The sequence below is a fragment of the Mobula birostris genome, chromosome 11 (assembly GCF_030028105.1).
Source record: "Mobula birostris isolate sMobBir1 chromosome 11, sMobBir1.hap1, whole genome shotgun sequence".
NCBI lineage: Eukaryota > Metazoa > Chordata > Chondrichthyes > Myliobatiformes > Myliobatidae > Mobula > Mobula birostris.
In genome coordinates, this window is record NC_092380.1 from 64,402,494 (window position 1) to 64,429,303 (window position 26,810).

At 41.0% G+C, this 26,810-nt stretch overlaps 1 protein-coding gene across 2 annotated transcripts in view; it reads left to right on the top strand.

Moving 5' to 3' along the window:
- Positions 1-26,810, top strand: part of fads2 (fatty acid desaturase 2) — a 118,873-nt gene that overhangs the window by 52,716 nt on the left and 39,347 nt on the right. Inside the window, exons 2-4 of one of the 2 annotated variants that reach the window (XM_072272401.1) lie at positions 1,839-1,949; positions 20,384-20,581; positions 25,592-25,693. In XM_072272401.1, coding sequence (XP_072128502.1) covers positions 1,839-1,949; positions 20,384-20,581; positions 25,592-25,693 — 411 coding nt within the window. The remainder of the gene's footprint in view (positions 1-1,838; positions 1,950-20,383; positions 20,582-25,591; positions 25,694-26,810) is intronic. The other variant, XM_072272402.1, reaches the window with a different exon arrangement.

Below are 26,810 nucleotides of genomic sequence, written 5' to 3' on the forward strand. Positions count from 1 at the left end.
TTGCTCTCTCACTCACACTCGCTCGCTCTCTCGTTTGCTCTCTCTCACTCTCACTCGCTCTCTCGCATGCTCTCTTGCTCTCTCTCACTCGCTCTCTCTCTCTCTCTCTCTCTCTCTCTCTCTTGCTTTCTCTCTCTCTCTCTCGCTCTCAAAACAATTGATTTCCGGGATATTGTATATAATTTGTGGGCATCAGGGAGCCACTATTAATATGCAGGAGACTCCTGGAACTTCCAGGAGAGGTGGGATGTCTGCTGTACCTTCCTCTGCAACTGGATTTTTGATTTTCTCACTGTATTCAGTGCAGATGGGAAATACCAGCTCCTTCTCACTGACAGTCAGCATAGATGTACCTCAAGGATGTGTCCTTAGCTCACTGCTCTACTCTCTGACACCAGTGCTGGTAAAGTCTCAGATGACGAGGAGGCATGCAGGAGTGAGATAGATCAGCTGTTTGAGTGGTGTCACAACCCCAACCTTGCACTTAGAGTCAGTAAGACCAAGGGATTGTAAGTGTACTTTAGGAAGGGGAAATTGGGAGAACATACAGCAAGTCTCTCTGAGGGGTCTGCAGTGGAAAGGGTGAGCAGCTTCAAGTTGCAGCGTGTCAATATCTCTGAAGATCTATCCTGGGCCCAACATATTGATGCAATTATGAAGAAAGCTCACTAGCAGCTGTATTTCATTAGGAGTTTGAGGAGATTTTGTGTACCACCAAAGTCTCGCAATTTTCTACAGATGTACTGTGGAGAGCATTCTCACTGGTTGCATCACTGTCTGGTATGCGGGGTCGGCAATGCGCAGGATTTGGAAAAAGCTGCAGAGGGTTGTAAACTCACCTAGCTCCATCATGGGCATCAGACTCCCCACCACCCCACCATGGAGGGCATCTTCAAAAGGCAATGCCTCAAGTTGTCAGCATCCATCATCCAGGACTGCCCACTTTTTATTACTACCATCAAGGAGGAAGTACAAGAGCCTAAAGGCACACAATTAACATTTTAGGAACCGATTCTACCCCTTCCACATTCAGATTTCTGAATGGTCCATGAACTCATGAAAACTGCCTCATTATTTCACTGTCTTTTCGCACATATATATTTTAAATATATATTATTGCAATTTATAGTAATGTTCATGTATTGCACTGTACTGCTGACACAAACAATAAATTTCATTATATATGTCAGTGATATTAAGCTTGGTTCTGTGTGTGGGAGAGAGGTGAGGGAGAGGGGTGAGAAGGAGAGAGGGAGGGAGGGAGGGAGAGAGAGGAAGGGAGAGAGGAAGAGAGGAAGAGAGAGAGAGAGAGAGAAAAAAAAACATTCCCACACTGTGTACAGGAACATGATAATTGAAAGTTTATTTAAAAACAAGGACTATATCCTGGGGAATATCTGGGAAGAGGGTAGCTTAGTCACTTAATATTTTAATTGCAGTGGAAAGATAATTTAAATAGCAACGATTTGGATGCCGCTATAGCTTTGCCTCCTGTATGAGGATTATGTGTAGAATGAGTTGACCTACATCAGTTTCCCAAGCTCAGTAGTTGGCAAAGGTTTGGCATTTTAAGATTGCCATTTCTGTGACTTGTTACACTGTAGAGTTTGTACCTGGTGGGGACTATCAGATGGATAGAACTCTACACTGCCCAAAGCCACTGCAGTACGGCCTCAGGGAGCCTTTGATGGTGTTGCAAAATAATAATTGTTAAATTTATCCATTTCTAATGTCATATGCCTCGATAGTCACAATAATTTTACTGCATTAGAAGTACACTCTTCTTTCTCTGAAAAGTCTTATTTTGACTTCTTATTGCTTGTGCTGTTTTGTTGCAGGATGCATTCCGGGCTTTCCATCCAGACCTTACCTTTGTCCGTAAGTTTCTGAAACCTCTCCTTATTGGCGAGTTAGCTCCAGGGGAGCCCAGCCAGGATCGCCAGAAAAAGGTGAAATGTAATCAGATGAAATCACAATGGTTCTTTTGACCTAAATTTAGCACATGCAATATTTTAATTTTACTGACACACGCAGAATGCTGGAGGAACTCAACAAGTCAGGTAGCAACTATGGAGGGGAGTAAACAGTCGACATTTTGACAAGGCCCTTCAATTTTTTATTTCACATCTTTACCAAATTTTACATTCTTTCTTGCTTCCTTTTACATTTTTTTTGGTTTAATTTGAAAAGATTAATGACTAAATGAAAATAACACAGGAAATTGAAGTGAATATGCTTTTAAGTATTCTGCAGCTGATTGCTTTACTTTAAACGGGCATTCACATTTCTCTAGAAAGTGAGAGACAAATTCCTTCCTTGGTTACAAAAATTAACATCCATGCTAATTGATCGTGTATCAGTCTTTGTAGGTCCTTGTAGCGATTCAGGAACAGCTTCTTCCTCTCTGCCATTCGATTCCTAAATGAAATCTTTGGACACTGCCTCACTTTAAAAAAAATATACAGTATTTCTGTTTTTGCACTTTTTTAATCTATTCAATATACGTAATCGAGTTACTTGTTTATTTATTATTATTATTATTTTCTCTGCTAGATTATGTGTTGCATTGAACTGCTGGTGCTACGTTAACAAACTTCATGTCACATGCCAGTGATAATAAACCTGATTGATTCTGACCTTTTGTGCTAATGGTCAGACTACTACACATCCAAGAGAATTTAGTTTAGTTTTTGTGCCAGTGCAAGATCCCATATTAAGGTATGAAATGAATTTGAAGCAAAAATAGGAGATGTCTGCTAGGAACAAAGAAGCCCTATATCTCAAAAGCAAATGAATTGCCAGGAGGAGGTGTCAATTACATTGATAGCGCTGTTGATGTGACCAGCAATTGGCCATCAATGGCATGTGATGTCATGTCCTGCGAAGTTTCTTGCAAATGCTGGGCTTGTCTAAGAATAATGAAGAAAGCGTTGAACTTACTCCCAGTGTCCACTTTACTAGGTACACCTGTTTACCTGCTCATAATGCAAGTATCTTATCAGCCAATCTTGTGGCAGTACCTCAAAGCATAAAAGCATGCAGTCATGGTTAAGAGGTTTAGTCGGTGTTCAGACCAAACATCAGAATAGGGAAGAAATGTGATCTAAGTGATTTTGACCCTGGAATGGTTGTTGGTGCCAGATGGGGTGGATTGAGTATCTCGGAAACTGCTGATCTCCTGGGACTTGCATGCACAACAGTCTAAAGTTTACAGAGAATGGTGCAAGAAGCAAAGCATTTAGTGACTGGCAGTTCCATGGGTGAAAGTGCCTTGTTAATGAACGTGATCAGAGAAGAATGGCCAGACTGGTTCAAGCCGACAGGAAGGCAACAGTAACTCAAATAACCACTCGTTATAGAAGTGGTGTACAGAAGAGCATCAAACTTTGAAGTGGGTGGGCTACAGCAGTAGAAATCTGTGAATGTACATTCAGTGGCCACTGTATTAGATAAAGGAGGTACCTAATAAAGTGGGTATTGAGTCTAGATTGATCTTGAGACCAGAAGTAAGAACGCATGCCTGTTTGTTCAGATTCAAGAGGAACTTAATGCAGAGTTTTTGAAGTGATACACTCAACCAACTTTTTTGTGAGCTCTTTGGGTACAGTTTCAACTGCCTAGAAAATACTGAAATAAATAGATATTAATCTGATTTTAAGTGAAAATTTTAATTGTCAATAATCCGTCTAATTTTTTGCAATGGATTTTACTAGGCTTATTAAAATGTCAGTGACCATCTTTTTAAATATGGAATTATAAAATAAAAAAGAGAGAAAATGCTGCATATACAGTGGATTCTGGTTATTTGGGAAACACCGGGGCCAGTACAGTTTGGCTCAATTAAGCAGCTGCCCTAATTAGCTGAAGTTTCATGGAAATAATTTAAAAAGTATAAAAACACAAACAAATTCTAACTGAGTAACAAATTTTGTACTTAAATACAGAACAAGTTAGTACCGTACAAATACAGTACAGTACTATAAAACTTCCAGTTTAAGATGGCGCTGGTGAAACACAACGAAGTCTTGCTATCATCAAAAACAACTATTAACTACTTTACTAATCACAATTTTTCTCAAAAATGATCACTGCAAGCAATAGCCTGTGATGTTCCTTTCGGAGTCGAGCTTTTGAACCGCCTGTATGACCAAGCATTTTTACGGTGTGAACTGAAGTCTTGGAGGCGCAAGACAGCTGCGGTGTGACGTGTTTGACCCAAATTGTGGTGGCTGAGCTCAGGCCCAAGAGTGGGCAACGAGCCAATGCTTGGCTGCTGGAGCGGACCCGGAGGCAATTTGGCATGGCAGAAGCAAGGCAAGGCAGCGAGGCCTGCACCTGAGAGTGAGGAACAAGCTGAGGTTTGACCAATTTAAGTGCTGGACCAAATTGGAAAGGTCGGCTATGGATTGAATCAAGGCAGCAGGCCCCAGGCCCAAGAGCATATCGAAGCCGCTGGGCCTGGGTTTGAGAGCGAAGAACGAACCAGTGATTGTCTGATTTAAGCACTGGGCCAGATTGAAAAGATCAGAGTATTGGGGTTGGTGTTCAGCTCGCTGACTGTGAGGTTTACTTGACTCTATACTGAACTGAGGCTGTGAACTGCAACTAACCAGCTCTTGGATCGGCTGTGACTGGCTTCGTGGCTGTGGACTCATTCTTGTGAACTTCAATTCTGAATGTTACTTGCTTACTTCTATTATTTGCAGAATTTGTTCTCTCTCTATCTCTTTCTCTATCTCTTTATAGTGTTTGATGGTCCTTTTCTAATGGGTTCCATTGCGTTTCGTTGTTTGTGCCCACCTGTAAGGAGATGAATCTCAAGGATATATATAGTATACATACTTTGATAATAAATGTATTTGAACTTTAATAGAATCAGAATCAGGTTTAATATTACCTGCATATGTTGTGAAATTTGTCAACTTAGTGGTAGCAGCACAATGGAATACATGATAGTATAGGAAAAAAATCCATTACAGTAAAAAGAAGTTTATAAGTATATATGTTTATATATATATGAACATAATTAAACAGTTAAATTAAAAATAATGCAAAAACAATATAGAAAAAGTGAGGTAGTGTTTATGTGTTCAATGTCCATTTAGGAATCGGGTGGCAGAGGGGCAGAGGCTGCTCCCGAATCACTGTGTGCCTTCAGGCTTTTGTACCTCCTTCCTGATGGTAGCAATGAGGAGAGGGCATGTACTGGATAATGAGAGTCCTTAATGATGGATACTGCCTTTCTGAGGTACCGCTCCTTGAAGATGTCTTGGATACTACGGAGGCTAGTAACCAAGATGGAGCTGACAAATTTTGCAACTTTCTGTAGCTTCTTTCGATCCTGTGCAATAGCCTCTCCATACCAGACAGTGATGCAGCCTGGCAGAAAGCTCTCCACAGTACATCTGTAGAAGTTTTTGAGTGCTTTGGGTGACAAACCAAATCTCCTCAGACTCCTAATGAAATATATTCGCTGTCTTGCCTTTATTACTACATCGATATGTTGGGACCAGGTTAGATCCTCAGAGATCTTGACACCCAGGAACTTGAAATTTCTCACTCTCTCCACTTCTGATCCCTCAGTGACGATTGGTTTGTTTCCTCGTCTTACCCTTCCTGAAGTCTACAATCAGCTCTTTGGTCTTAGTAACGTTGAGTGTAAGGTTATTGCTGCAACACCACTCAACTAGCTGGGACACCTTGCTCCTGTACACCTTCTTGACATCATCCTGTACACCCTCTTGCCTCCTCCTGAGATTCTGCCAACAATCAGCAAATTTATAGATGGCACTTGAGTTGACCTAGCCGCACAATCTTGGGTGTAGAGAGAGTAGATCAGTGGGTTAAGCACACACCCCTGAGGTGTGCCAATGTTGATCGTCAGAGAGGAGGAGATGATATTATTACCAACTCATCAATAGTTATTAATGGAGAAATCGTATGCTGCTGTGTTCTTTTGATTGACTGTAAATTACCAAATCAGTGCAGACACCGAGTGCAGAAATTTCTTTCAACAATTGCATCCTCCAAATTTTCATTTTCATTGCAACATTCAAGATGATGTCATCAAATTCTTTATAGTTCCTAACTTGCTGAAGTAGTGAAATTGTTTAAATTTCACTCCCAGCTGTTTCTTGAATCTCCAAGCTTGAATGCTTGAAAGCACGGTGAGCAAAATATTACTGAATTGTCTTACCGCTTATTTCTCACCAACTAACAGTGACGAAGATCACAGCTTTATGAATACAAACACATGTACCTGATGCTGTTTAATAATTGTTTATGATATATTGTCTAACAACTACACAAGTGCATGTGAATGATGCTAGTTAGAAGCTGTTTGAAAACAGTCTCCTGTCCCAGTTAAGTAACATAGTGTCCCAAATAAACAAAGGGAATCCTGGCTATTTTCTTATTTAGTTTCTGTTCTTTAAGAGTTGGTCCAAATAGGAGGCTGCCAGGATTAACGGATGGCCCAATTAACTGGAATCCACTGAACTCATCAGGTTAGACAATGATGATGGAAGATAAACAGTTAATGTCTTACATCAAAGATTCTTTATCAAAATGAGTCTATGCTCTCATATGTGAAACTGTTTCCCTTACTATAATGGAATTTAATTCAGACAAGTGCGAGGTCTTGCACTTCAGTGGGACCAACCAGGGTAGGTTTTATACAGTCAATGGTAGGACACTGTGGAGTCTGGTGAACAAAGGGATCTGGGAATAAAGGTCCACAATTCGCTAAAAGTAGTGTCACAGGCAGAAAGGGTCATAAAGAAAGCTTTTGGCACACTGACTTTCATAAATCAAAATATTGAGTGCAGGAGATGGGATGTTATATTGAAGGTGTATAAGATGTTGGTGAGGCCTAATTTTGAGTATTGTGTGCAGTTTTGGCTACTGATCTACAGGAAAAATATAAGTATAAGATTACAGAAAAAATTTACAAGGACGTTGCTGGAACTGGGGGACCTGAGTTATAATGAAAGATTAAATAGGTTAGGACTTCATTCCTTGGAACGTAGAAGACTGAGAGGAGATTTGATAGAGGTATACAAAATTATGAGGGGTACAGATAGGGCAAATCAAGCAGGCTTTTTGCACTGAGGTTGAGTGGAACTACAATTAGAGGTCATGGGTTAAGGGTGAAAGGTGAAAAGTTTAAGGGGAACATGAGGGGAAATTTCTTTGCTCAGAGGGTCATGAGAGCATGGAATGAGCTGCCAGTACAGGTGGTGCATGCGAGCTCGATTTCAATGCTTACAAGAAGTTTGGATAGGTACATGGATGGTTGGAGTACGGAGGACTATGGCCCAGGTGCAGGTCGATGGGAGGAAGCAGTTTAAATAGTTCAGGAGGGACTAGATGGGCCAAAGGGGCTGTTTCTGTGCTTTACTTTTCTATGACTCCATATAAAATAGACATAGGAGCAAAATCAGGCCATTTGGCCCAGCGAGTCAGCTGTTACAATTGAATGTGGTTGATTTATTATCACTCTCAATCCCATTCTCCTGTCTTCTCTCCATAACCCTTGACACCTTTACTAATCTGTTTTAAATATACCAATGACTGCTTCCAAAGCCAAATGTGACAATGAATGTTAGAGTTTCATCACCCGCTGGCTATAGCAGGTGTTACCAACCTGGGGTCCACAAACCCTTTGCGTAATGATATTGGTCCACAACATTAAAATGTCGGGAACCCCTGGGCTAAAGAAATTCCTCCTCATCTCCATTCTATTGGGACTTCCTTCTATTCTGAGGCTGTGCTCTGTGGTCATAGACTCTCAAACTACTGGAAACATGCTCTGCATGTCCACCCTGTCCAGATCTTTCAATATTCAATAGGTTTCATTGAGCTTTCCCTTCATTCTTCTGAATTCCATTGTGTAAGGCTTTCCAGTCTTTTCTATTTTGATTTCAAACTTCCAACCTATGTAGTCTTTCGATGTTAATTTACTGAGGAATATAACAGCTTGGAACCCAATAGAGTAATAATTGGCTCTTGAACTAAGTTTGTTTGCACTGAGCTCCAGATTCATTGATACGGAATTCCATGACTCCTGAGTGGTACAAAGTGAGACATATCCTTAAAGGTAGTAGGATAAGGCGTAAGGGATGTTTGCTTTATAGAGCAGGGCGATTATGTTTGAACTTTATCTATAACAATTAGACCACTCTTGAATACTATGTACAGTCTGGTCACCACATAACAAGAAGGATCTGGTTGTGACTGGAGAGGATGCAAAGAAAATTTACTAAGAATTGGAACAACAGTTGGGTAGGCTGGTTAGCTTGGATTTACAGAAGTCATTTGGTAAGTTGCCATATAATGGATTATTTAATAAGAAAGAAGTGTATGTGGTTGGGTTAACATTGCCACAGAGAGAGAAATGTTTGACTAACAAAAAACAAGGGGTTGAGATAAATCAGCCATCATCAATTAACGGGATGCCACAGGGATCAATGCTAGGCCTCAACTATTTACATTGATGACTTCAATGAAGGGATCAAGCATACTGTAGCCAAATTTACTGATGAAAGGTGGGTTAGCAAGTTGAGAGAAAAAGGCAAGGAACCTGCAAAGAAGATGTAAACAGGCTAAGTGAATTGTCAAATGGAACATAAGGAAAAATGAAGAAGCAATTTGTTGTTTAAATGGAGTAAGCTTGCAAATTGTTGAGGTAGAAAAGCATCTGAGTCCTCATACATGAAGCACTTCAAGTTACCACGCAAGTACGGCAAGCAGTTTGGAAGGCTAATGGAATGTGCCTCATTATTGCAAGGAACACATGATAAAAGATTAGGAAAGTTTTGATGCAATTTCTCAGGACATCAGTAAAACTGCACCTGCCCACAGTTTTGGCCTCTGTGTTTAAAGAAGGATAAACTTGCATTTGAAGCAGTGCACATGGAGGTATAGGTGGTGGAAGGATGAGAGGAGAGACGTGTGAAAGATCTTCATTCTGTAAGTGGTAGTGGTTTGGAAGTTATCACTTGAAAGAATGCTAAAGAATGCCAGAGGCAGAAACCTTTACAGCATTAAAAATGTTTTTTCTCCCTTCTCTAACTTAGCTTTATATTCTCCCATGCATTAGCCTTTTCCAGAATTGCTTTCTGCACTACTGTACCCTATAATTTTACAATAAGCTGCCTATTGTACAGAGAATAACATGTATCACAAAACCTCCTGCCATCCCATGTTACAGAACACCAGCACATTAATAATGTACACCAGCACAATGATGGCAATGAAACTGAATTCTGATATTGTATTTGAATGAATAATGTTTGAACCTACAATGCTTTGTTCATATTAGTGTATTTGGTGCATAGTATTTAGTATTTGAAAAAAAACAGTAAGCTTAGTTCTGTGTTCCAGTGTGATGGTATTGGGTTTGCTGACCATGAAATCCTAAACTCAAGTGAAGATCTTAAGGCCTATCCGATATAAGTAGCCATGAGTACCCTCACTAAAGATAGATAGATAAATAGATAGATAGATACCTTATTGATCCCAAAGGAGATTACAGTGTCATAGTAGCTTTACAAGTGTACAGGTATAGAATTATTAGGAGAAGTAAGCAAGAATAAAAAATAAGTTACCTCAAACAGTCTAACAGAAGGGGGTCATCATTTCTCCTGCTATAGGTTGATTCATTATAGAGCCTAATGGATAATGGTAGGAATTACCTCATATAGTGCTCTATGGAACAGCACAGTTGTCTTAGTCTATTACTAACGGGAGATTATACTGTAACCTCCTAATCTTCAAAGACTTGCTCACTTCCCTGTTTATTCTCCATGGTGAGTCTAGTTGTCAATACGCACTATTTGAGCATTGGGTTCCCCCACCAGGGAGAAGATATTTCCAGCTAACAAAGTAATTTAAAACACAGTTTATTTAAAACTCACAGAAGCTGTCTATCTTAAACAGTTCCTAATTATAAACTATTTCTAAAACTCAAAGGATTTCCAAAACACAATTCCTATAAACTGAAAAAACATACCCGTGTTGCAGATGAACGAATCATCTGTTGCAGAAATCAAAGCCGGAGGAATGGATTCTATTTCAACCAGTGTTTCCTTCAATCTTCTTAATAAGCCTGAACTGCTCTCTACATTTATATAGTTTCTTTGCCAGTTGGGTGACTTCTCAAGTATATGTTTTCTCAGATACCTTTTTTACACAAGCAGTCTAAAAGCCTGTTGAAGCTACACTTCCCAGCTACCCACAATTAATGCTGTGAGTCCACAAAGCTCTCGATTTATTAATAGATCAGTTGTTAATATGCTAAGTGATTTTTCTCCATCTGGTCTGCAAGCATCTTAGTCAGCATTGTCTGTTTTGAAACAAGCCAAATTAAATAACCCATTGTCATATACTGAACCTCTTAAGCAGCAATAAGCCAGATGCAGTAATTAACATCCTACTTCCTACAGATAAAACAAGAGCTTGTTTGCAAAGCTGCTCTATAGACAGTGCCTTGTTTTAACTTCAATCTGGTTACTGCTTTCCATTTACATTTTAAGAACTGAAGACTGGCTCCTGTTTATCAGAAGCTAAACAAATATAGTTGGAAGCTTAAATTACACTGCTATTACAAGTGGCTTCTGTGTTTAGAAAGCTGAGCTGGACAAAACAATCGGCCCCTGGTCCAGGAAGCGAATATCCATCACGCCAGATGAGATATTGCTACCAAGCATCATATAGCTGAAAAATAAGGCAGTTTAAATAACAATCATTGTTCCACTTACGCATAGTTCATGGCTGTTTTATGCGTATCCTTCCATCAATCACTTTAAATCTATTCCCCCTTGGTTTCTGATCCCTCTAGGAATGAAAATGGAACAGCACAGTACAAGCCATTTCGACTGATCCTTTAACCTACTCCAAGATAAATCTAACCCTTCCCCCTCAGATTGCCCTCTCTTTTTTTCTTCAATCCATGTGCTTATCTAAGTGTCTCTTAGACTGGTTAAATGTTCTTCATGTATCTGCCTCTACCACCACCCTGGTTGTGCCACCACTCTGTGTAAAAAAAACACCCTCTGGCACCCCCCCCCCAAACTAGACTTTACTCCAAGTAGGTCCTTGCTATTTATCTGGGAGTGAATAAGATGAGTAACTACACCCTGTCTCCTGCTTCAAGGTTTTTTTTTTAACAAAAACTGGCCAAAAAGAAATTCAAGCTGCCATTGTGTTGTAATCTACAGCCTGTGTGAGAGTGGATAGGTGCCAGTTCCTCAATCATTGTAGTCCTATTAATATTTAGGAGTTTTTTGTTCCCATTTAATGTCATGAATGCCAGCCCTAGGATTGCATACACTTCTGGCTCCCAGCGCATGACAATCACACACGTACACTGAGAAGGTCCCAAGCAAGCTCCATTCTCTCTGTTCATGTCAGATCAGTTACTGCGGACTTAAGTACCCTTGACGCAGCCCCATCACATATTAGCAGATCAGATTCAGTACCTGTTCGATAGAGAGGAAAGTGCACTTAACCAAGAGAGTATTGAGCTGGCTGTTTCTGAGGTGGCAAAAATAGAGCAATGAGAGAAAAGTGCAAGAAAAATTTAGAAGGTCCAAAAGTCTGAGAAGTGAAGATTGTGTTTTGGAGTGGGGTGGTGAGGGATATTGGGGCTCTCCAACTCTCTTCCCACTTGAGTTTATGACAGAGTGAGCTTAAATCCAATGTGGAGTGATCAGGTAGGGGTCTGCATTAGATGTGCTAGGCCACAGACTGGTGGTGACAAGTCATGCACCTGCACAATTTGCTCTGAGATGGACCCATGCTCAGTTTTTCAAACAATAAAACACAAATGGTACAGCACAGGGAGCAGGAGTGAGAAGGTGGTGATTTATTGAGGCAGGTTGGAATAATCTGAAATCTACAACTAAATGACCTGGTACTGATGGCAGATGCTTGGAAGGTATTCCAGACTCCCTCACCTCAGTGGAAACCGACATTTTGAGAATAATGAACTTCCTTTTTCCATGGCTAAAACAGAGGAGGTTTTGCACAATTCCTTATGTGTTTGGTTAGGCAACTCTTCAGCAGGAGTCATGTTGTGGCAGTTCCTTTAAAAATAATGTGAGCAGTACTTTAATAGATGGAACCATTTACTGTCTTAGTTTTTGCTGTTTGTAATGAGATAACCATTCTTTGCTGTGGAGTTGAAATGTTACGTTTAGATGGCTGCCTAAAATCTTAGTCTTCTGTTCACAAGCTATACTCTCTACCTTGTGAGGTGGGACCAAATAATTGTTGGAATGGGCCTACAGCTGTAAGTTGCCAGAACATAAGACTAAGAGAATATTCTTACTTAAGCAAATTAAAGATATCTGTTCAAAGATATTTTCTTTTAAAAAAAGCAGAATTGGTGAGCTATTTTAGTAAAACAACACATTTTTTCTCTATGCACATTGTTCAGCTGAACAATTTCATATCACATGCCAGTGATAATAAACCTGATTCTGATTCTAATAAATCATTCAACCAGATAAATGTCAAATTAAGAAGGACAAACCATAATTATTCTCACATGTTTGTCACAGCAATACTTCAGAGTTCAAGGTACATTTATTATCAAAGTATGTCTATGTATACAACCTTGAGATTTGCTTCCTTACTGGCAGCCACAGAACAAAGAAACCCAGATATCCCACCCTGCAAAAACTCATTTCAGGGAGGTAGCACCATCTATTTGTAGGAGACTTCTGGGAGAGGTGGGTCTGCAATAGAGTAGCTCCTTAGCAGCTGGCCAGCTAGTTTAAATAACGTTAGCTATGCTAATAAACAAATGACACCTGTTAAACTCACCTCAACATGTCTTTTATAGTCTTATCCCACCATGGGCGATAGAAAAGTCATTGTTGCAAACAGTGCAGTGAGCAACACTGTCATTATTTTGACCCCTATTAGGCAGGGGTACACTTTAGTGTAGTCTGGGATGATGTACATTTTTTTCTGGAACACTGCAATGGTGCGCTTTCTCTCTCTCTCTCTCTCGTGGTCGCTCGCGCGCTCTCGGTTGCTTTCTCTCTCGCTCGCTCTCTCTCTTGCTTTTCTCTCGCTCGCTCTCAAAAAAATTGATTTCTGTGATATTGTATATAATTTGCGGGCATCAGGGAGCCACTATTAATATGCAGGAGACTCCCGGAAGTTCCGGGAGAGGTGGGATGTCTGGAAACCCCAAAAGAACCCGTTAAAAAAGACTGTCAAACACCCAATGTGCAGAGTGAAAAAAAGACTAATCATGCAAGCAATAAAAGTAAGTAAATAGCTTTCAGAACAAAAGTGAGTTCATAGACTCAAAGCTCGGACCAGCCAGAGCAGGCCACAGCCCCAGCCTCAGTTCAGCACAGAGCCGAGTAAATGTTGCAGAGAAGCGAATAGAACCAGCCTGAACCTTGCGTTTTGTCCCGACACAGGTCTTTTCAATCCATCTGGCCTGACATTTAATTCATCCAAACACTAGATCATTTCTCCCACTAGGAGTCGGGCCCTGTCACATGGAGACACGTTGGGCCTGGCTGTCACGTTTCAGCCTGTACCCAGCCATTCCAGATCAGTCTGGCGCTTAGAAGGATCAAAGCTTGCTCTTGGTTTGAGTGGACAGGCCTTGAATCTGCCTCTCCTCTGCTCCGACTTTGCCTCAAATATTGCACGACTTCTTGACTTTGCCTTGCACCCACATGCTTCAATCCTTAACTCACCTCATTGTTTGCAGTGATTGTTTACCATAAACTTTACAAGAAAAAGTGTTATTAATAAAGAATTTAGTTGTATTCATTGTTTTGGTTGCCACCAAGAGTTTAAGTATATGCTGATATCAGGTCTCCAAAATGACTCCAACCATAAAGGCCCAATGAGCATAAAAGTGAAAATGAAAATAATTCCTGTGGAAATTTGGAGGCATTTTTATCTGCATGCATAAGTCAAGAGCAGTGTTAAGGTCAGTCAGCATGCAGAAGAAGGACAAGAACATCATTAAATAATTGACTAAAATATTTAGTATACTACTGCAGAGTCGATAGCAGTAGATTTCAACTACACAAGGTACTTTCAGTCATCCAATTACCTCTTTGTGAGAGTTGATATCGGATCACTGGAAAATGATGCTGGTGAGGTAGTAATGGGTGACAAAGAAATGGCAGATGAACTTAAGAAGTACCTTGTATCAGCCTTCACTCTGGAAGACACTAGCAGTGGGCCAGAGGTCCATGAGTGTCAGGGAACAGGAATGAGTGCCATTGCTATTACAAAGGGAAAAATGCCAGGCAAACTCAAAGGTCTTAAGGTGGGTAAGTCACCTGGACCAAATGGACCACATCCCAGAGTTCTGAAAGAGGTTGCTGAAGAGATAACAGATGCACTGGTTATGACCTTTCAAGAATCATTTGATTCTGGCATAGTCCCAGAGAACTGGAAAATTGCAAACCTCACTCCACTCTTTAAGAAGGGAGGAAGGCAAAAGAAAAGAAATTATAGGTCAGTTAGCCTAACCTCAGTGTTTGGGAAGTGTTGGAGTCCAGTATTAAGGATGAGATTTTGGGGTACTTGGACACTAATGATAAAATAAGTCAAAGTCATCATGGTTTCTGTAAAGGGAAATCTTGCCTGACAAATATGTTAGAGTTCTTTGAGGAAATAACAAGCAGGGCGGACAAAGAAGAGGCAGTGGATGTCACTTACTTGGATTTTCAGAAGGCATTTGGTAAGGTGCTATACATGAGGCTGCTTAACAATATAAAATCCCCTGGCATTACAGGAAAAATACTGGTATGGATAGAGGAATGGCTGACAGGCAGGAAGCAGCGAATGAGAATAAAGGGGCCTTTTCTGGTTGTCTGCCAGTGACTAGTGGTGTTCTTCAGGGGTCAGGGACTGCAGCTTTTCATATTGTTTGTCAATGATTTAGATAATTGAATTGCTGGCTTTGTGGCAAAGTTTGCATATGGTACAACTATAGGTGGAGGAGTAGGTAGTGCTGAGGAAGCAACGTGATTGCAAAGGATTTAGACCAATTGGAAGAATGAGGAAAAAAGTGGCAGATGGAGTACAGTGTTGGGAAATTCATGATAATACATTTTGGTAAAAGGAACAAAAGTGCAGACTATTATATAAGTGGGGAGAAAATTCAAACATCAGAAGTGCCACGGGACTTAGGAGTCGTGGACTTAAGGATGTGGACTTAGTCATAGTCATACTTTATTAATCCCGGGGGAAATTGGTTTTCGTTACAGTTGTTCCATAAATAATAAATAGTAATAGAACCATAAATAGTTAAATAGTAATATGTAAATTATACCAGTAAATTATGAAATAAGTCCAGGACCAGCCTATTGGCTCAGGATGTCTGACCCTCCAAGGGAGGAGTTGTAAAGTTTGATGGCCACAGGCAGGAATGATTAATTAGAAGATTAACTTACAAGTTGAGTCTGTGGAAAAGAAGGCAGGCGCAATGTTGGCATTCATTTAGGGGGAATAGAATATTAAAGCAAGTATAGATCTATTTTATCTGAAAGATAAGAGCAAAAATTCTTATCCTTTAGCAAAGCATTATTTAAACACCAACTATATTCTCCTCTTTCGTGGTTCAATTTGAGTATAAGGGAGACAGGAGTATGATGCAATATAAGTATATCATGGTAAGTGCAACCAACTACTGATGAGACCAATTTCGAATCTAGCAGAAAATAATCCTACTTAGGATTTATATACTGTGGAGAAATATGAAAAATCCTTCTTCATAGGATTAAGAAGCCTCCAAATATCTACTATGTTATACGATTGCATGAGATTATTAAGTGTTACACTATTTTTAAGTGAACAAACTCAGGGACATTGTCTTTCTAGGAGGGAGTTTAAGATGCAATTAAAGTCTCCACCTACAATTATGTTAAAGTCAGACAGATTAGGCATGGCCTTAAAGAGGTTCTGAAAAAAAATTGGATCATCAAAGTTGGGCCCGTACACATTCACTAGTGTCAATGGTATAGAATTTAATATTCCACTTACTATTACATATCTGCCCCTCAGGTCAGCGATAGTTTGTGTGTGAATAAACGGTATTTTTTTAAATTAGGATTGCGACACCTCTAGTTTTAGCACTAAAATTCGACTGGTAGACCTGAGATCCCCAGGAGGGACAAAGCACTTTCGCTGCTGTTTTCTTAATGTGCGTTTCTTGGAGAAAGCAAGTATCAGCTTTGAGTGTACGAAGATGTGCATGCACCTTCCCTCTCTTCAGTGGACTATTCATCCCCCGTACATTCCAGCTGACAAGTTTAGTCTCACCAATGCTGTGAATTAGATGTCATATCTGTTGCTTAACAAAAAAAATATGGTTGTGGCATAACACAAACTGTAACTCGAACAAATAGATGTGCTGTAACAATCCCTTGAGAAACACAGGAAACCCTCCCTATAATAAAAACACACCAGGAGTAGTACTTCCATACACCTAACCTAGAGTCAAAGCTATATCCAAGAGCCAACACATGCCCCGGAATAGCGAGATAACTACCCATTACTCACTAAACACGGGAGAAACACCTCTTCACAAATACACTATGAAATATAAAAATAAACAATAACAATCAGTCCTCACCCACATCTTAGTCTGAGCTTATTTTTCAGTTCCTCATGAGCTGAACATAACAAACAGTCTGCAAGATGAAGCCGCTATCGATCAATGACAAACCCAGCGTTAATCCGTTTTTAGGTTGATAGGGTGTCCGAATGCCAATCTTTAACTTCTCAGCTTGGGAACTCCTCCGCTACGGCTGCAGTGCTGAATGTACTGGTGGTATTGTTAACTGTAACCACAAACCTCACCGGATACCGGAATCCACACCTAATTTTCCGGGCTTTGCATTTCTCCTTAACGTGCTGAAAATCCTGACATTTCCTCATGGTAGCTGAGGTTAAATCCGGGTAAATGAACACCGGGCATCCGTTATATATCAGTGGAGCTCTCTCCCTGCACAACTGTAGCACCAGCTCTTTAACCTGGTAGTGGTGTATCCTCGCAATAATAGCTCCTGGCCTGACATTTTTAGCAGGTGCTAGGCTCTGGTGGGCACGGTCCACTTCAATCGGCTGATGGAAGCGTTCTTCCCCCAGCAACTTCAGAAGCATCGTGGCTACAAATTCCGTCGACTTATTGTCTTCGGCTTTCTCCTGAACCCCGATAATGCGAATGTTTTGACGGTGAGACCGAGCTTCAAGGTTATCCACATTAGCCTGTAGCTGCGTGTTTTGGGATACAAGCCGCCTCTCCAACTCATCGATTCACCTCTCATACAATTCGGCGGTATCCTCCATTAAAGAAACACACTTACTGACTTCGGTTAGAGCTGCTGTTAGGTTCATGATTGACTTATTATGCTCAGCATGTCTCCCGTCTACCAACCTGCACAGCTTGTTTACCACCACAAGGACTTCTTCAATGGTTGTTGGGCCCTGGGCGCTAGCAGCACTGGCTTTAGCTTCTCCTGGGCCCGCTAGCTTCGCAGAGCCCTCGCCAGAATCATCTTCTCCTGTGCCCTTTTCTTGTTTCTTCCCTTTACCTGGCTTCGTCATTTCGTTCAGCCCATTACACCTCACTTCAGTCACTTAAAAAATAAGAATTAATTGCTATTTGGGTGAGGCAAAAGATGAAGGTAGGCGCAGCTCCCGGGACACGCGTCTACTCCATACCAAGACCCTACATGACTTTTGGAAAACCCTTCCAGTTTCATTAGTGAGGAGGGTTAATGAAATCAAGATGATTGTACTGCCACGATTTCTTCATCTTTTCCAGTCAATTCCATGTTTTATTCCTCTGTCGTATTTTAAGCAATTGGATTCAATTATTATACCTTTCATTTGGAATTATAAAGCCATTAGAATTACTAAAAAACACTTGTCAAAGCCCAAGGAAGCAGGTGGTTTTGCCCTACCGAATGTTAAAATGTATTACTGGGCTGCTCACCTATCCATTCTTGCATGGTGGAAAAAAGGCCCACCCTCTACCTCAGACTCGTGCCCAGCATGGTTACTCATAGAGCGAATGCTCTGTAAGAAGACTTCCTTACCAGCTTTCCTTAATAGCCCCACTGCAGTTAATAAGTCACATTTTAGTAACAGTTTCGTGGTCGGCAGCACTGTAAGAATTTGGAAGCAGATTCAACTACACATTAAGGCCCCAAAAACTTATAGTGACACTCCAATTTGTGACAATCATTCCTTTTTGCCTGGCCTGAATGATACTGTTTTTTCTATCTGGAGACAGAGAGGCATCTGTAGTGTAGGTGACCTATATATTAATGGAAACTTTGCCTCATTAGCGCAGTTACAAGCATTTTACAATATCCCTACATCTAGTTTTTTTAGATATTTACAAATTCAAGATTATGTTAGGAAGTATATACCTAACTTCGAAGTTTTAGACAAACATGAGTCCCTGGATGCAATAAATAAATTTGATCCTGTTACTCGTAGTGCGGTATCCTGTTTTTATCAGATCCTACATAATGGAGCTCGGGTGAATTCTGCAGGTTTTAAACAGGCATGGGTGGATGAATTGGGTATAGAACTGACAGAGGAGGTCTGGGATGAGTGTTTAAAGAGTATACATGATTGCTCAGTCAACGTCAGACACAGACTTATACAATTTAAAACAATACATAACTTCATTATTCCAAAGAAAAGTTGCACAGTTTCTACCCTGATGTTTCACCAGTTTGTAATAGATGTAAATCTGTGAACAGTATCTTGTCACATTCATTCTGGTCATGTTGTAAGCTTTATACATACTGGAAAAGTATCTTTCACTGTGTCTCTGAGGCTTTTGGGAAGCGGTGGGAACCAGACCCGCTCATAGCCATCCTTGGAGCAACAAGCTCCCTATCTTCAGCCAATATGTATGAAAAAATGGGTGTATTATTTGGAATGGTGATTGCTAAGAAGTTAATCCTGCAAATGTGGAAAATGGACTCTGTGCCTGTGTACGACCTGTGGCTGCGAGAACTGGCAAATACTTTACACCTGGAAAGACTGAGACTATGTAATGAGGACAGAGGGGACATCTTTGAAAGGATATGGGGCCCTGTATTGGACTTTCTTACGGGGTGAGGACTGAGATTTTTTGGTGTGGTGCACCTCTGCTGTGTATGTTTACTTTTGCCTTTATACTTTTCTCCCTTTTGCTGCTCAATATTTAATTTGATTTTGTTATGGTTGTGGTTTTAGTGGATGTGCTGTATTTTTTTTGTGTTTCTTTTTGTTTGTTTGTAATAAATAAAAATAAAATAAATAATTTTTTAAAAAAGAATATTAAAGCAAGGATATAATGCTGAGGCTTTAAAAGACACAGGTCAGACCACACTTGGATGTGTTGTCATTAGAAAGAGTCCAGAGGAGGTTCACGAGGATGATTCTGCAAATGAAGGGGTTAACATATATGGAGTGTTTGGCAGCTTTGGGCCTGTATTCACTGGAACTTAGAAGAATGTGGGGAGATCTCACTGAAACCTACTGAATGTTCAAAGGACTAGATACGGTGGATGTGCAGAGGATGTTTCCTATGGTGGGAGTGTCCTGAATTAGAGGGCATAGCCTCAAAATTGAGGGGCAACCCTTTAGAACAGAGGTAAGGAGGAGTTTTTTTCAGCCAGAAAGTGGTGAATCTGTGGAATGCTCTGCCACAGACAGCTGTGGAGACCAAGACCGTGGGTATATTTAAAACGAAAATTGACTTTCCTGACTGATCAGGATATCAAAGGTTATGGCAAGGAGGCAGGTGTATGGGGTTGAATGGGATCCAGGATCAGCCATGATGGAATGGCGGAGCAGACTCAATGGGCTGAATGGCCTAATTCTGCTCCTATAGTAGAGCTTTCAGGTTTACCAGAATTTCTTCTTTTTATGAAAGGCAAAATATAAAACATTAATTCTGCTTCTGTTGTCTCTGGTGATGCCCAACCTGCGAAGTATTTCCAACACTTTGTTTTCTTTCAGATTTCCAGCATGCTCAATACTTGGCTTTTAGTTTAAATTTTATGTTTTTGTCCAACCTCTTCCAAGTACCACAAGTTATTTTGATGGACTTCACCCGTAAAATCCTAGATATACTTAAGATTAATAGCAAAAAAAATCCTAACTTGAAACAAATCTGTCTCCGCTTGAAAGACATTAAGTACCTTAATAGTCCTATGATGGGCTTTTCCATAGATGGGAAAGGAACATGTTGCTGTTCAACTTTACTCCAAACCTTGTGTAAGTCATTAATTCCCAGGATTAACATTTGAAATGATATACAAATAATTTATTAAAACTAAGTGGTTGAAAACAGTTTACTGATGTTTCCAATGAACTTTTTTCTTTACAGCGTGAGTTGATTGACGATTTTCGGGCATTACGGAAGACAGCAGAGGATATGAAACTGTTTAACACAGACCTAGTGTTTTTCTCCCTCTACCTTGCTCACCTCTTTGTCTTGGAGGTTTTGGCCTGGTTTACTTTGTCATATTTTGGGACTGGCTGGATTCCAACTCTCATTGCTGCCTTAATCCTGGCAACCTCACAGGTAAGGGGCTGTCATAGTCATAGGATCAGATTAATGAAGTGAGGATTAAAGGTGAACAGTGGAATACCTGTGCCGTGATTGAACAAAGTCACCAGGAGACACTGAAACTGGTGGACATTGAAGTCTTTATTCAGAAGAAGAAGCAGACATCATACTGGAGACACTCTTAGGAGAGGCCTCCTGACCCAATATTACATGACATTTTTATATGCTAAAGATCAAAGGTAACAACAGAACAATTCTATTGTTACAATGCATTCATAACGCTTTCTTTGATTCAAGCACCTACATCTTCACACCCGCACTCAAAACACTCTGAATTGAATGTTAACTATCACTGTCTCTGAGCTGCATTCGTGCATATGCAGACATCTCAGATAACTGGGGTGTTTCTTGGTATGCAATTGTCCCCATTCTGTAGCTCCAGGAAGACCATAGTTTGGAGGTGCATTTTAACTTCAATCTACAATCCACATTCAGATCTGAAGACTGATTGCTGTTGAAATTAACATTTGCTCTATTCCCTAACTCCAGGATAGACCCTAACACCTGAACGTAGCAGAGTATTTAACTCACTGGTCCTTTCGTTTTTTTTATTAGATTAGATTAGATTAAATTATGAGGACATGCAGTCCTCCTTTATTGTCACTTAGTAATGCATGCATTAAGAAATGATACAATGTTCCTCCAGTGTGATATCACAGAAACACAAGACAGACCAAGACTGAAAGACTGACAAAAACCATATAATTATATAGTTACAACAGTGCAAGCAATACCATAATTTGATAGAAGAACAGACCATGGGCACGGTAAAAAAATTCTCAAAGTCTCTCGAAAGTCCCATCATCTCATGCAAACAGTAGAAGGGAGAAACTCTCCCTGCCATGAGCTTCCAGCGCCACAAACTTGCCAATGCAGCATCCTGGAAGCACCTGACCACAGTCCGACTCTCAGTCCGTCCGAAACCTTCGAGCCTCCTACCAGCTCTCCGACACCATCTCGCGGAGCACCATCTCTGCTGAGCGCTTCGACCCCAACCCCAGTCGCCAGCAACCAGCAAAGCCGAGGAATTAGGGCCTTCCCTCCGGAGATTCTGGATTGCACAGTAGCAACGGCAGCGGCAGCGAACCGGGCATTTCAGAAGTTTCTCCAGATGTTCCTCTGTGCTTCTCACGTCCGTCTCCATCAAATCAGGATTGTGCACGACCCCTATTTAACAAATACGATATCATTTCAGCGGAGAGGCTGCACGCGCTGCATCACGCCATCTTCACCCTTTCATTTTTTATTCATTCATTCATTAGATTTTGATTAGATATCTTGAAGAAAAAGCTAATTGTTACACACGATTCAGAGGCATGTAACCTAACCAATCCTACTCCATTCAATCATCAAAATACTCTTTCTTTTTTTCTAATCATACAAATGATTTAAAGGGAGTAAGTAGCTACCATGTGGGATCCCTTAAAAAGCTATTGATTAATGAAGCTTCATATGATCAGATTTTTTAAAAGGAAATTGTCACTTGCAAGTTTCATATAGCTTTATTCAAGAAAAATAGGATCTACTTAGAAAGTGAACTTATGATTTAATGTAAAATACCAGTGTGTTTCCCTACCAGAGATTTTCCATGGAGCAGTTGGAAAAGAGCAGCCTTATTCTTTTGCTCATATCCTAAGCCTTTCTAATATTAAGCTGCAGGATTTTTATCGGACAACTTCTGAAATCAGCTTGAAGATACTGAAACGTATTCAAACCATTGTCTGCTTGAGGCAACAGAAGCGTTCATAATCTTGGAGGATTTTCTGAATGCAAACTGAACAACTATTTTCACTGCCACACACACAAAATACTGGAGGAACTGAGCAGGTCAGCATCCATAGAAATGAAAAAACAGTTGAGCTTTCGGATGAGACCCTTTCTTTGGTCAGTAACAAAAAGCATGTTAATATTAGATTAACACAAAAGAAAAAAGGGAGGCAAAATTTTCTGCAAAGATGTGCTACTGGAATGACTTATGTGAAACAGATAGAAGTAGAAACAACCAAGATTTTTTTTAAAGGAGTGACTAAATATCCTAAAAAGAAGCAAAATCCAATTAAGATTGTGTGGAGAAGGTCAATGGTACACAACTAATTAAATATATTCCTTTTGAAACCGGCACAGACTTGGTGCTGATTTCCCTCCTCCTGCACTACAGTATCCGATATGTATTGTACCTCTGAGAATTCCATTGACACTCACTCAGATTCCAGCTATCTCCTTGGTAACTAATTATGGTAATTCCTGATTCATTATAAATTTGACTCTTAAAAATCTCCTAGTCAAAACTGTTTTAACAATTCAGGAACAGCTTCTTCCCCTCTGTCATCAGGTTTCTGAATGGACATTGAACCCATGAACACTACCTCACTACTTTTTTAGCAATACTTATTAAATTTAACTATTTCATAAATATGTATATAGTAATTCACAGTTTTTAGTATTGTGCATTGCAGTACATAATTGCTACCACATAACAACAAATTTCATGACATATGCCGATGATATTAAACCTGATTCTGATGCTTAATTCTGCATAGTCATTAAAGGCATTCCTGCATGTTTATAAGAATTATTCAAAAGTCTTAGTTGAATACTTTGTCTCTACTTTGGGAAGGAGAAATAACTGTAATGAAATTATTTGAAGTTTTCTTGTCAGATGAGCTAGTTGGTCTGGGTGGTTAGTGATGAGAGCAATTGATCTATTTATCTAGGAGGATCATTTGCTGATAAATTTTAGTGTGTTCTGATATTGGTAGATGGGCATGCAGTTGCCATTCCAAAGGATGGTGTGTATTATATTACAAATTTGAAAATGTGCCACAGGGGAATGAGGATGGGTTTAGGTTATCAAGGCATGGGTAGTTGTAGGCAGAGGATCGGGAGATGGAAATGGAGGTAGGATGGATTAGCACAATAGATAATGACAGCAACACACAGAAAATGCTGGAGAACGCAGCAGGCCAGGCAGCATCTATAGGAAGAGGTACAGTCGACGTTCTGGGCCCAGGCCCTTCATCAGGAATAACTGAAAGAAGAAATAGTAAGAGATTTGAAAGAGGGAGGGGGAGGGGATAATGACAGCAGGTGGAGTAGGATGTTAGAGTTGCAAAGAAAGGTTAAAGCCAAGGATTAAGGATGTGGGATCAGAAATGTGGCAGAAATAGGGAAGGAACCCCAAGCAACTCACATCAAAGTTGCTGGTGAACGCAGCAGGTCAGGCAGCATCTCTAGGAAGAGGTACAGTCGACGTTTCAGGCCGAGACCCTTCGTCAGGACTAACTGAAGGAAGAGTTAGTAAGAGATTTGAAAGTGGGAGGGGGAGGGGGAGATCCAAAATGATAGGAGAAGACAGGAGGGGGAGGGATGGAGCCAAGAGCTGGACAGGTGATTGGCAAAGGGGATACGAGAGGATCATGGGACGGGAGGCCCAGGGAGAAAGACAAGAGGGGAGGGGGGGAACCCAGAGGATGGGCAAGGGGTATAGTCAGAGGGACAGAGGAAGAAAAAGGAGAGTGAGAGAAAGAAAGTGTGTATAAAAATAAATAACAGATGGGGTACGAGGGGGAAGTGGGGCATTAGCGGAAGTTAGAGAAGTCGATGTTCATGCCATCAGGTTGGAGGCTACCCAGACGGAATATAAGGTGTTGTTCCTCCAACCTGAGTGTGGCTTCATCTTTACAGTAGAGGAGGCCGTGGATAGACATTTCAGAATGGGAATGGGATGTGGAATTAAAATGTGTGGCCACTGGGAGATCCTGCTTTCTCTGGCGGACAGAGCGTAGGTGTTCAGCAAAGCGGTCTCCCAGTCTGCGTCGGGTCTCGCCAATATATAGAAGGCCACATCGGGAGCACCAGACGCAGTATGTCACCCCAGCCAACTCACAGGTGAAGTGTCACCTCACCTGGAAGGACTGTTTGGGGCCCTGAATGGTGGTAAGGGAGGAAGTGTAAGGGCATGTGTAACACCTGTTCCGCTTACAAGGATAAGTGCCAGGAGGGAGATCAGTGGGGAGGGATGGGGGGGATGAATGGACAAGGGAGTTGCATAGCGAGCGATCCCTGCTGAAAGCAGAGAGAGGGGGGAGAGAAAGATGTGCTTAGTGGCGGAAGTTACGGAGAAAAATATGTTGGACCCGGAGGCTGGTGGGTTGGTAGGTGAGGACCAGGGGAACCCTATTCCTAGTGGGGTGGCGGGAGGATGGAGTGAGAGCAGATGTACGTGAAATGGGGGAGATGCGTTTGAGAGCAGAGTTGATAGTGGAGGAAGGGAAGCCCCTTTCTTTAAAAAAGGAGGATATCTCCCTCATCCTGGAATGAAAAGCCTCATCCTGGAATGAAAAGCCTCATCCTGAAAGCAGATGCGGCGGAGACGGAGGAATTGCGAGAAGGGGATGGCGTTTTGACAGAGGAACCCCAGTGTTATTTTGGGACTTGAAGGGACAAGAGTGAGATGAAAAGCTAGTGGTGGGCGTAGTGGGGTTTTTAAATGTTGTAGATATGATGCAAATGATTCAAGCTAAACATGTAAACATGGACATTACCTTACACAGTGTCTAATCCAAGACTGCATTCTGAAGGCTAATTGTCCAGGGAACTCTCAATGACGATTTCTCCCAGGGCTACATAGTCTAATATGCACTGCTGTGTTTCAAATGATTTGTTGTCTGAGGAATGCTGTGTACTTCCCTTGAATGACTGACATGAAAATTGCGTCAAGTGAATAAGGATGAATCATTCCAGGAAAACTCCAGGTGAATTTCTGGAATAAGTTGTAATGATGCAGAAAAAGTTATCAAGGTTCATTCCAGTTAATTTTAATATTGAAATACAAAAAGCGGCAATATATGATCAAATTTCAATACTAGGGTTTTATTACTGACTATAAATAGTAAAAATAATGAAATCTGTTTTGCTATCCCACTGCATTATTGCAAAGTAATTATCTTTTTCTATGGATTCCAGGCTCAATCAGGCTGGCTTCAACATGACTTTGGACATCTGTCTGTATTCCGGAAAACAAAATGGAATCACCTGCTACACAAATTCTTGATAGGTCACATGAAGGTAATCATTACTTTGTGTAAAGTTTTCTTGAAAGTTTTGAACAATGGCCAATCAGCGATCCAGATTGATTCTCAAGAACAAATTAAGATAAGGCAGGGGCAAGCGGAGTGGTTTTTTTTGAAATTGACAGTGTTAGAGTGGTTATTTGAGGCTTTAGGTTTTCAAGGCTTCAACAAGGCAAAATTTGTGTGAGAGAAGGCAAAGAAGCTGCAGATAGATTCCCCCCCCCCAGTTCATTTATTGTTTTCCTTCTTAATATTTGCACTGTAGGAACAGTAGGAATGCCAGGCAGGACAGTTGAATGTTCCTCATGTGGGATGTGGGAAGGCAGGGAGTCCTCCATTGTCTCTGAGGGGGGGTCATAGTTAGGATATATAGAGAGGTAGTTACGCCTAAGGTGCAGGACACGGGAAACTGGATAAGGGGAAAGGGAAAGTCAGGAAGGGGAAAGTAGTTAAACAGACAGCGCAGGGTACCCCTGTGGCTATCCCCCTGAATGACAGGTATACCACTTTGCGTACTGTCCTAGCAGAGGAAAGTCACAGCGGTCAGGCCTCTGGCACTGAGTCGGGCTCTGTGACTCAGAAAGGAAGTGGGGAGAAGAGGTGAGCTGTGGTGATAGGGGATTTGTTCGTTAGGGGAATAGAAAGGTTCAGTAGATGAGAACGAGATTCCCAGATGGTATGCTTCCTCCCAGGTGCCAGGGTCTGGGACATCTTAGATCAAGTCCTCTGCATTCTTAAGTGGGAGGGTGAGCAGCCAGAGATCGTGGTGCATGTAGGTGCCAATAACATAGGTAGGAAGAGTGACAAGGTTCTACAAAGGGAGCCTAGGGAATTAGATGTTAAGTTAAAGGACAGGACCTCCATGGTTGTGATCTCAGGATTATTACCCATGTCACGGATTAGTAAAGGCAGCAATAGGAATATCATGCAGTTTAGCATGTGGCTAAGGATTTGGTGTAGGAAGGAAGGTGTCAGATTTTTGGATCATTGGGGTCTCTTCTAGGGAAGGTGGGACCTGTACAGAAGAGAGAGTTTGCACCTCACCTGGGAGGGGCCTCACATCCAAGCAGAATCCTTTGGTAGTGCTGCATTGTGGGGGGGGTGGTGTTGAG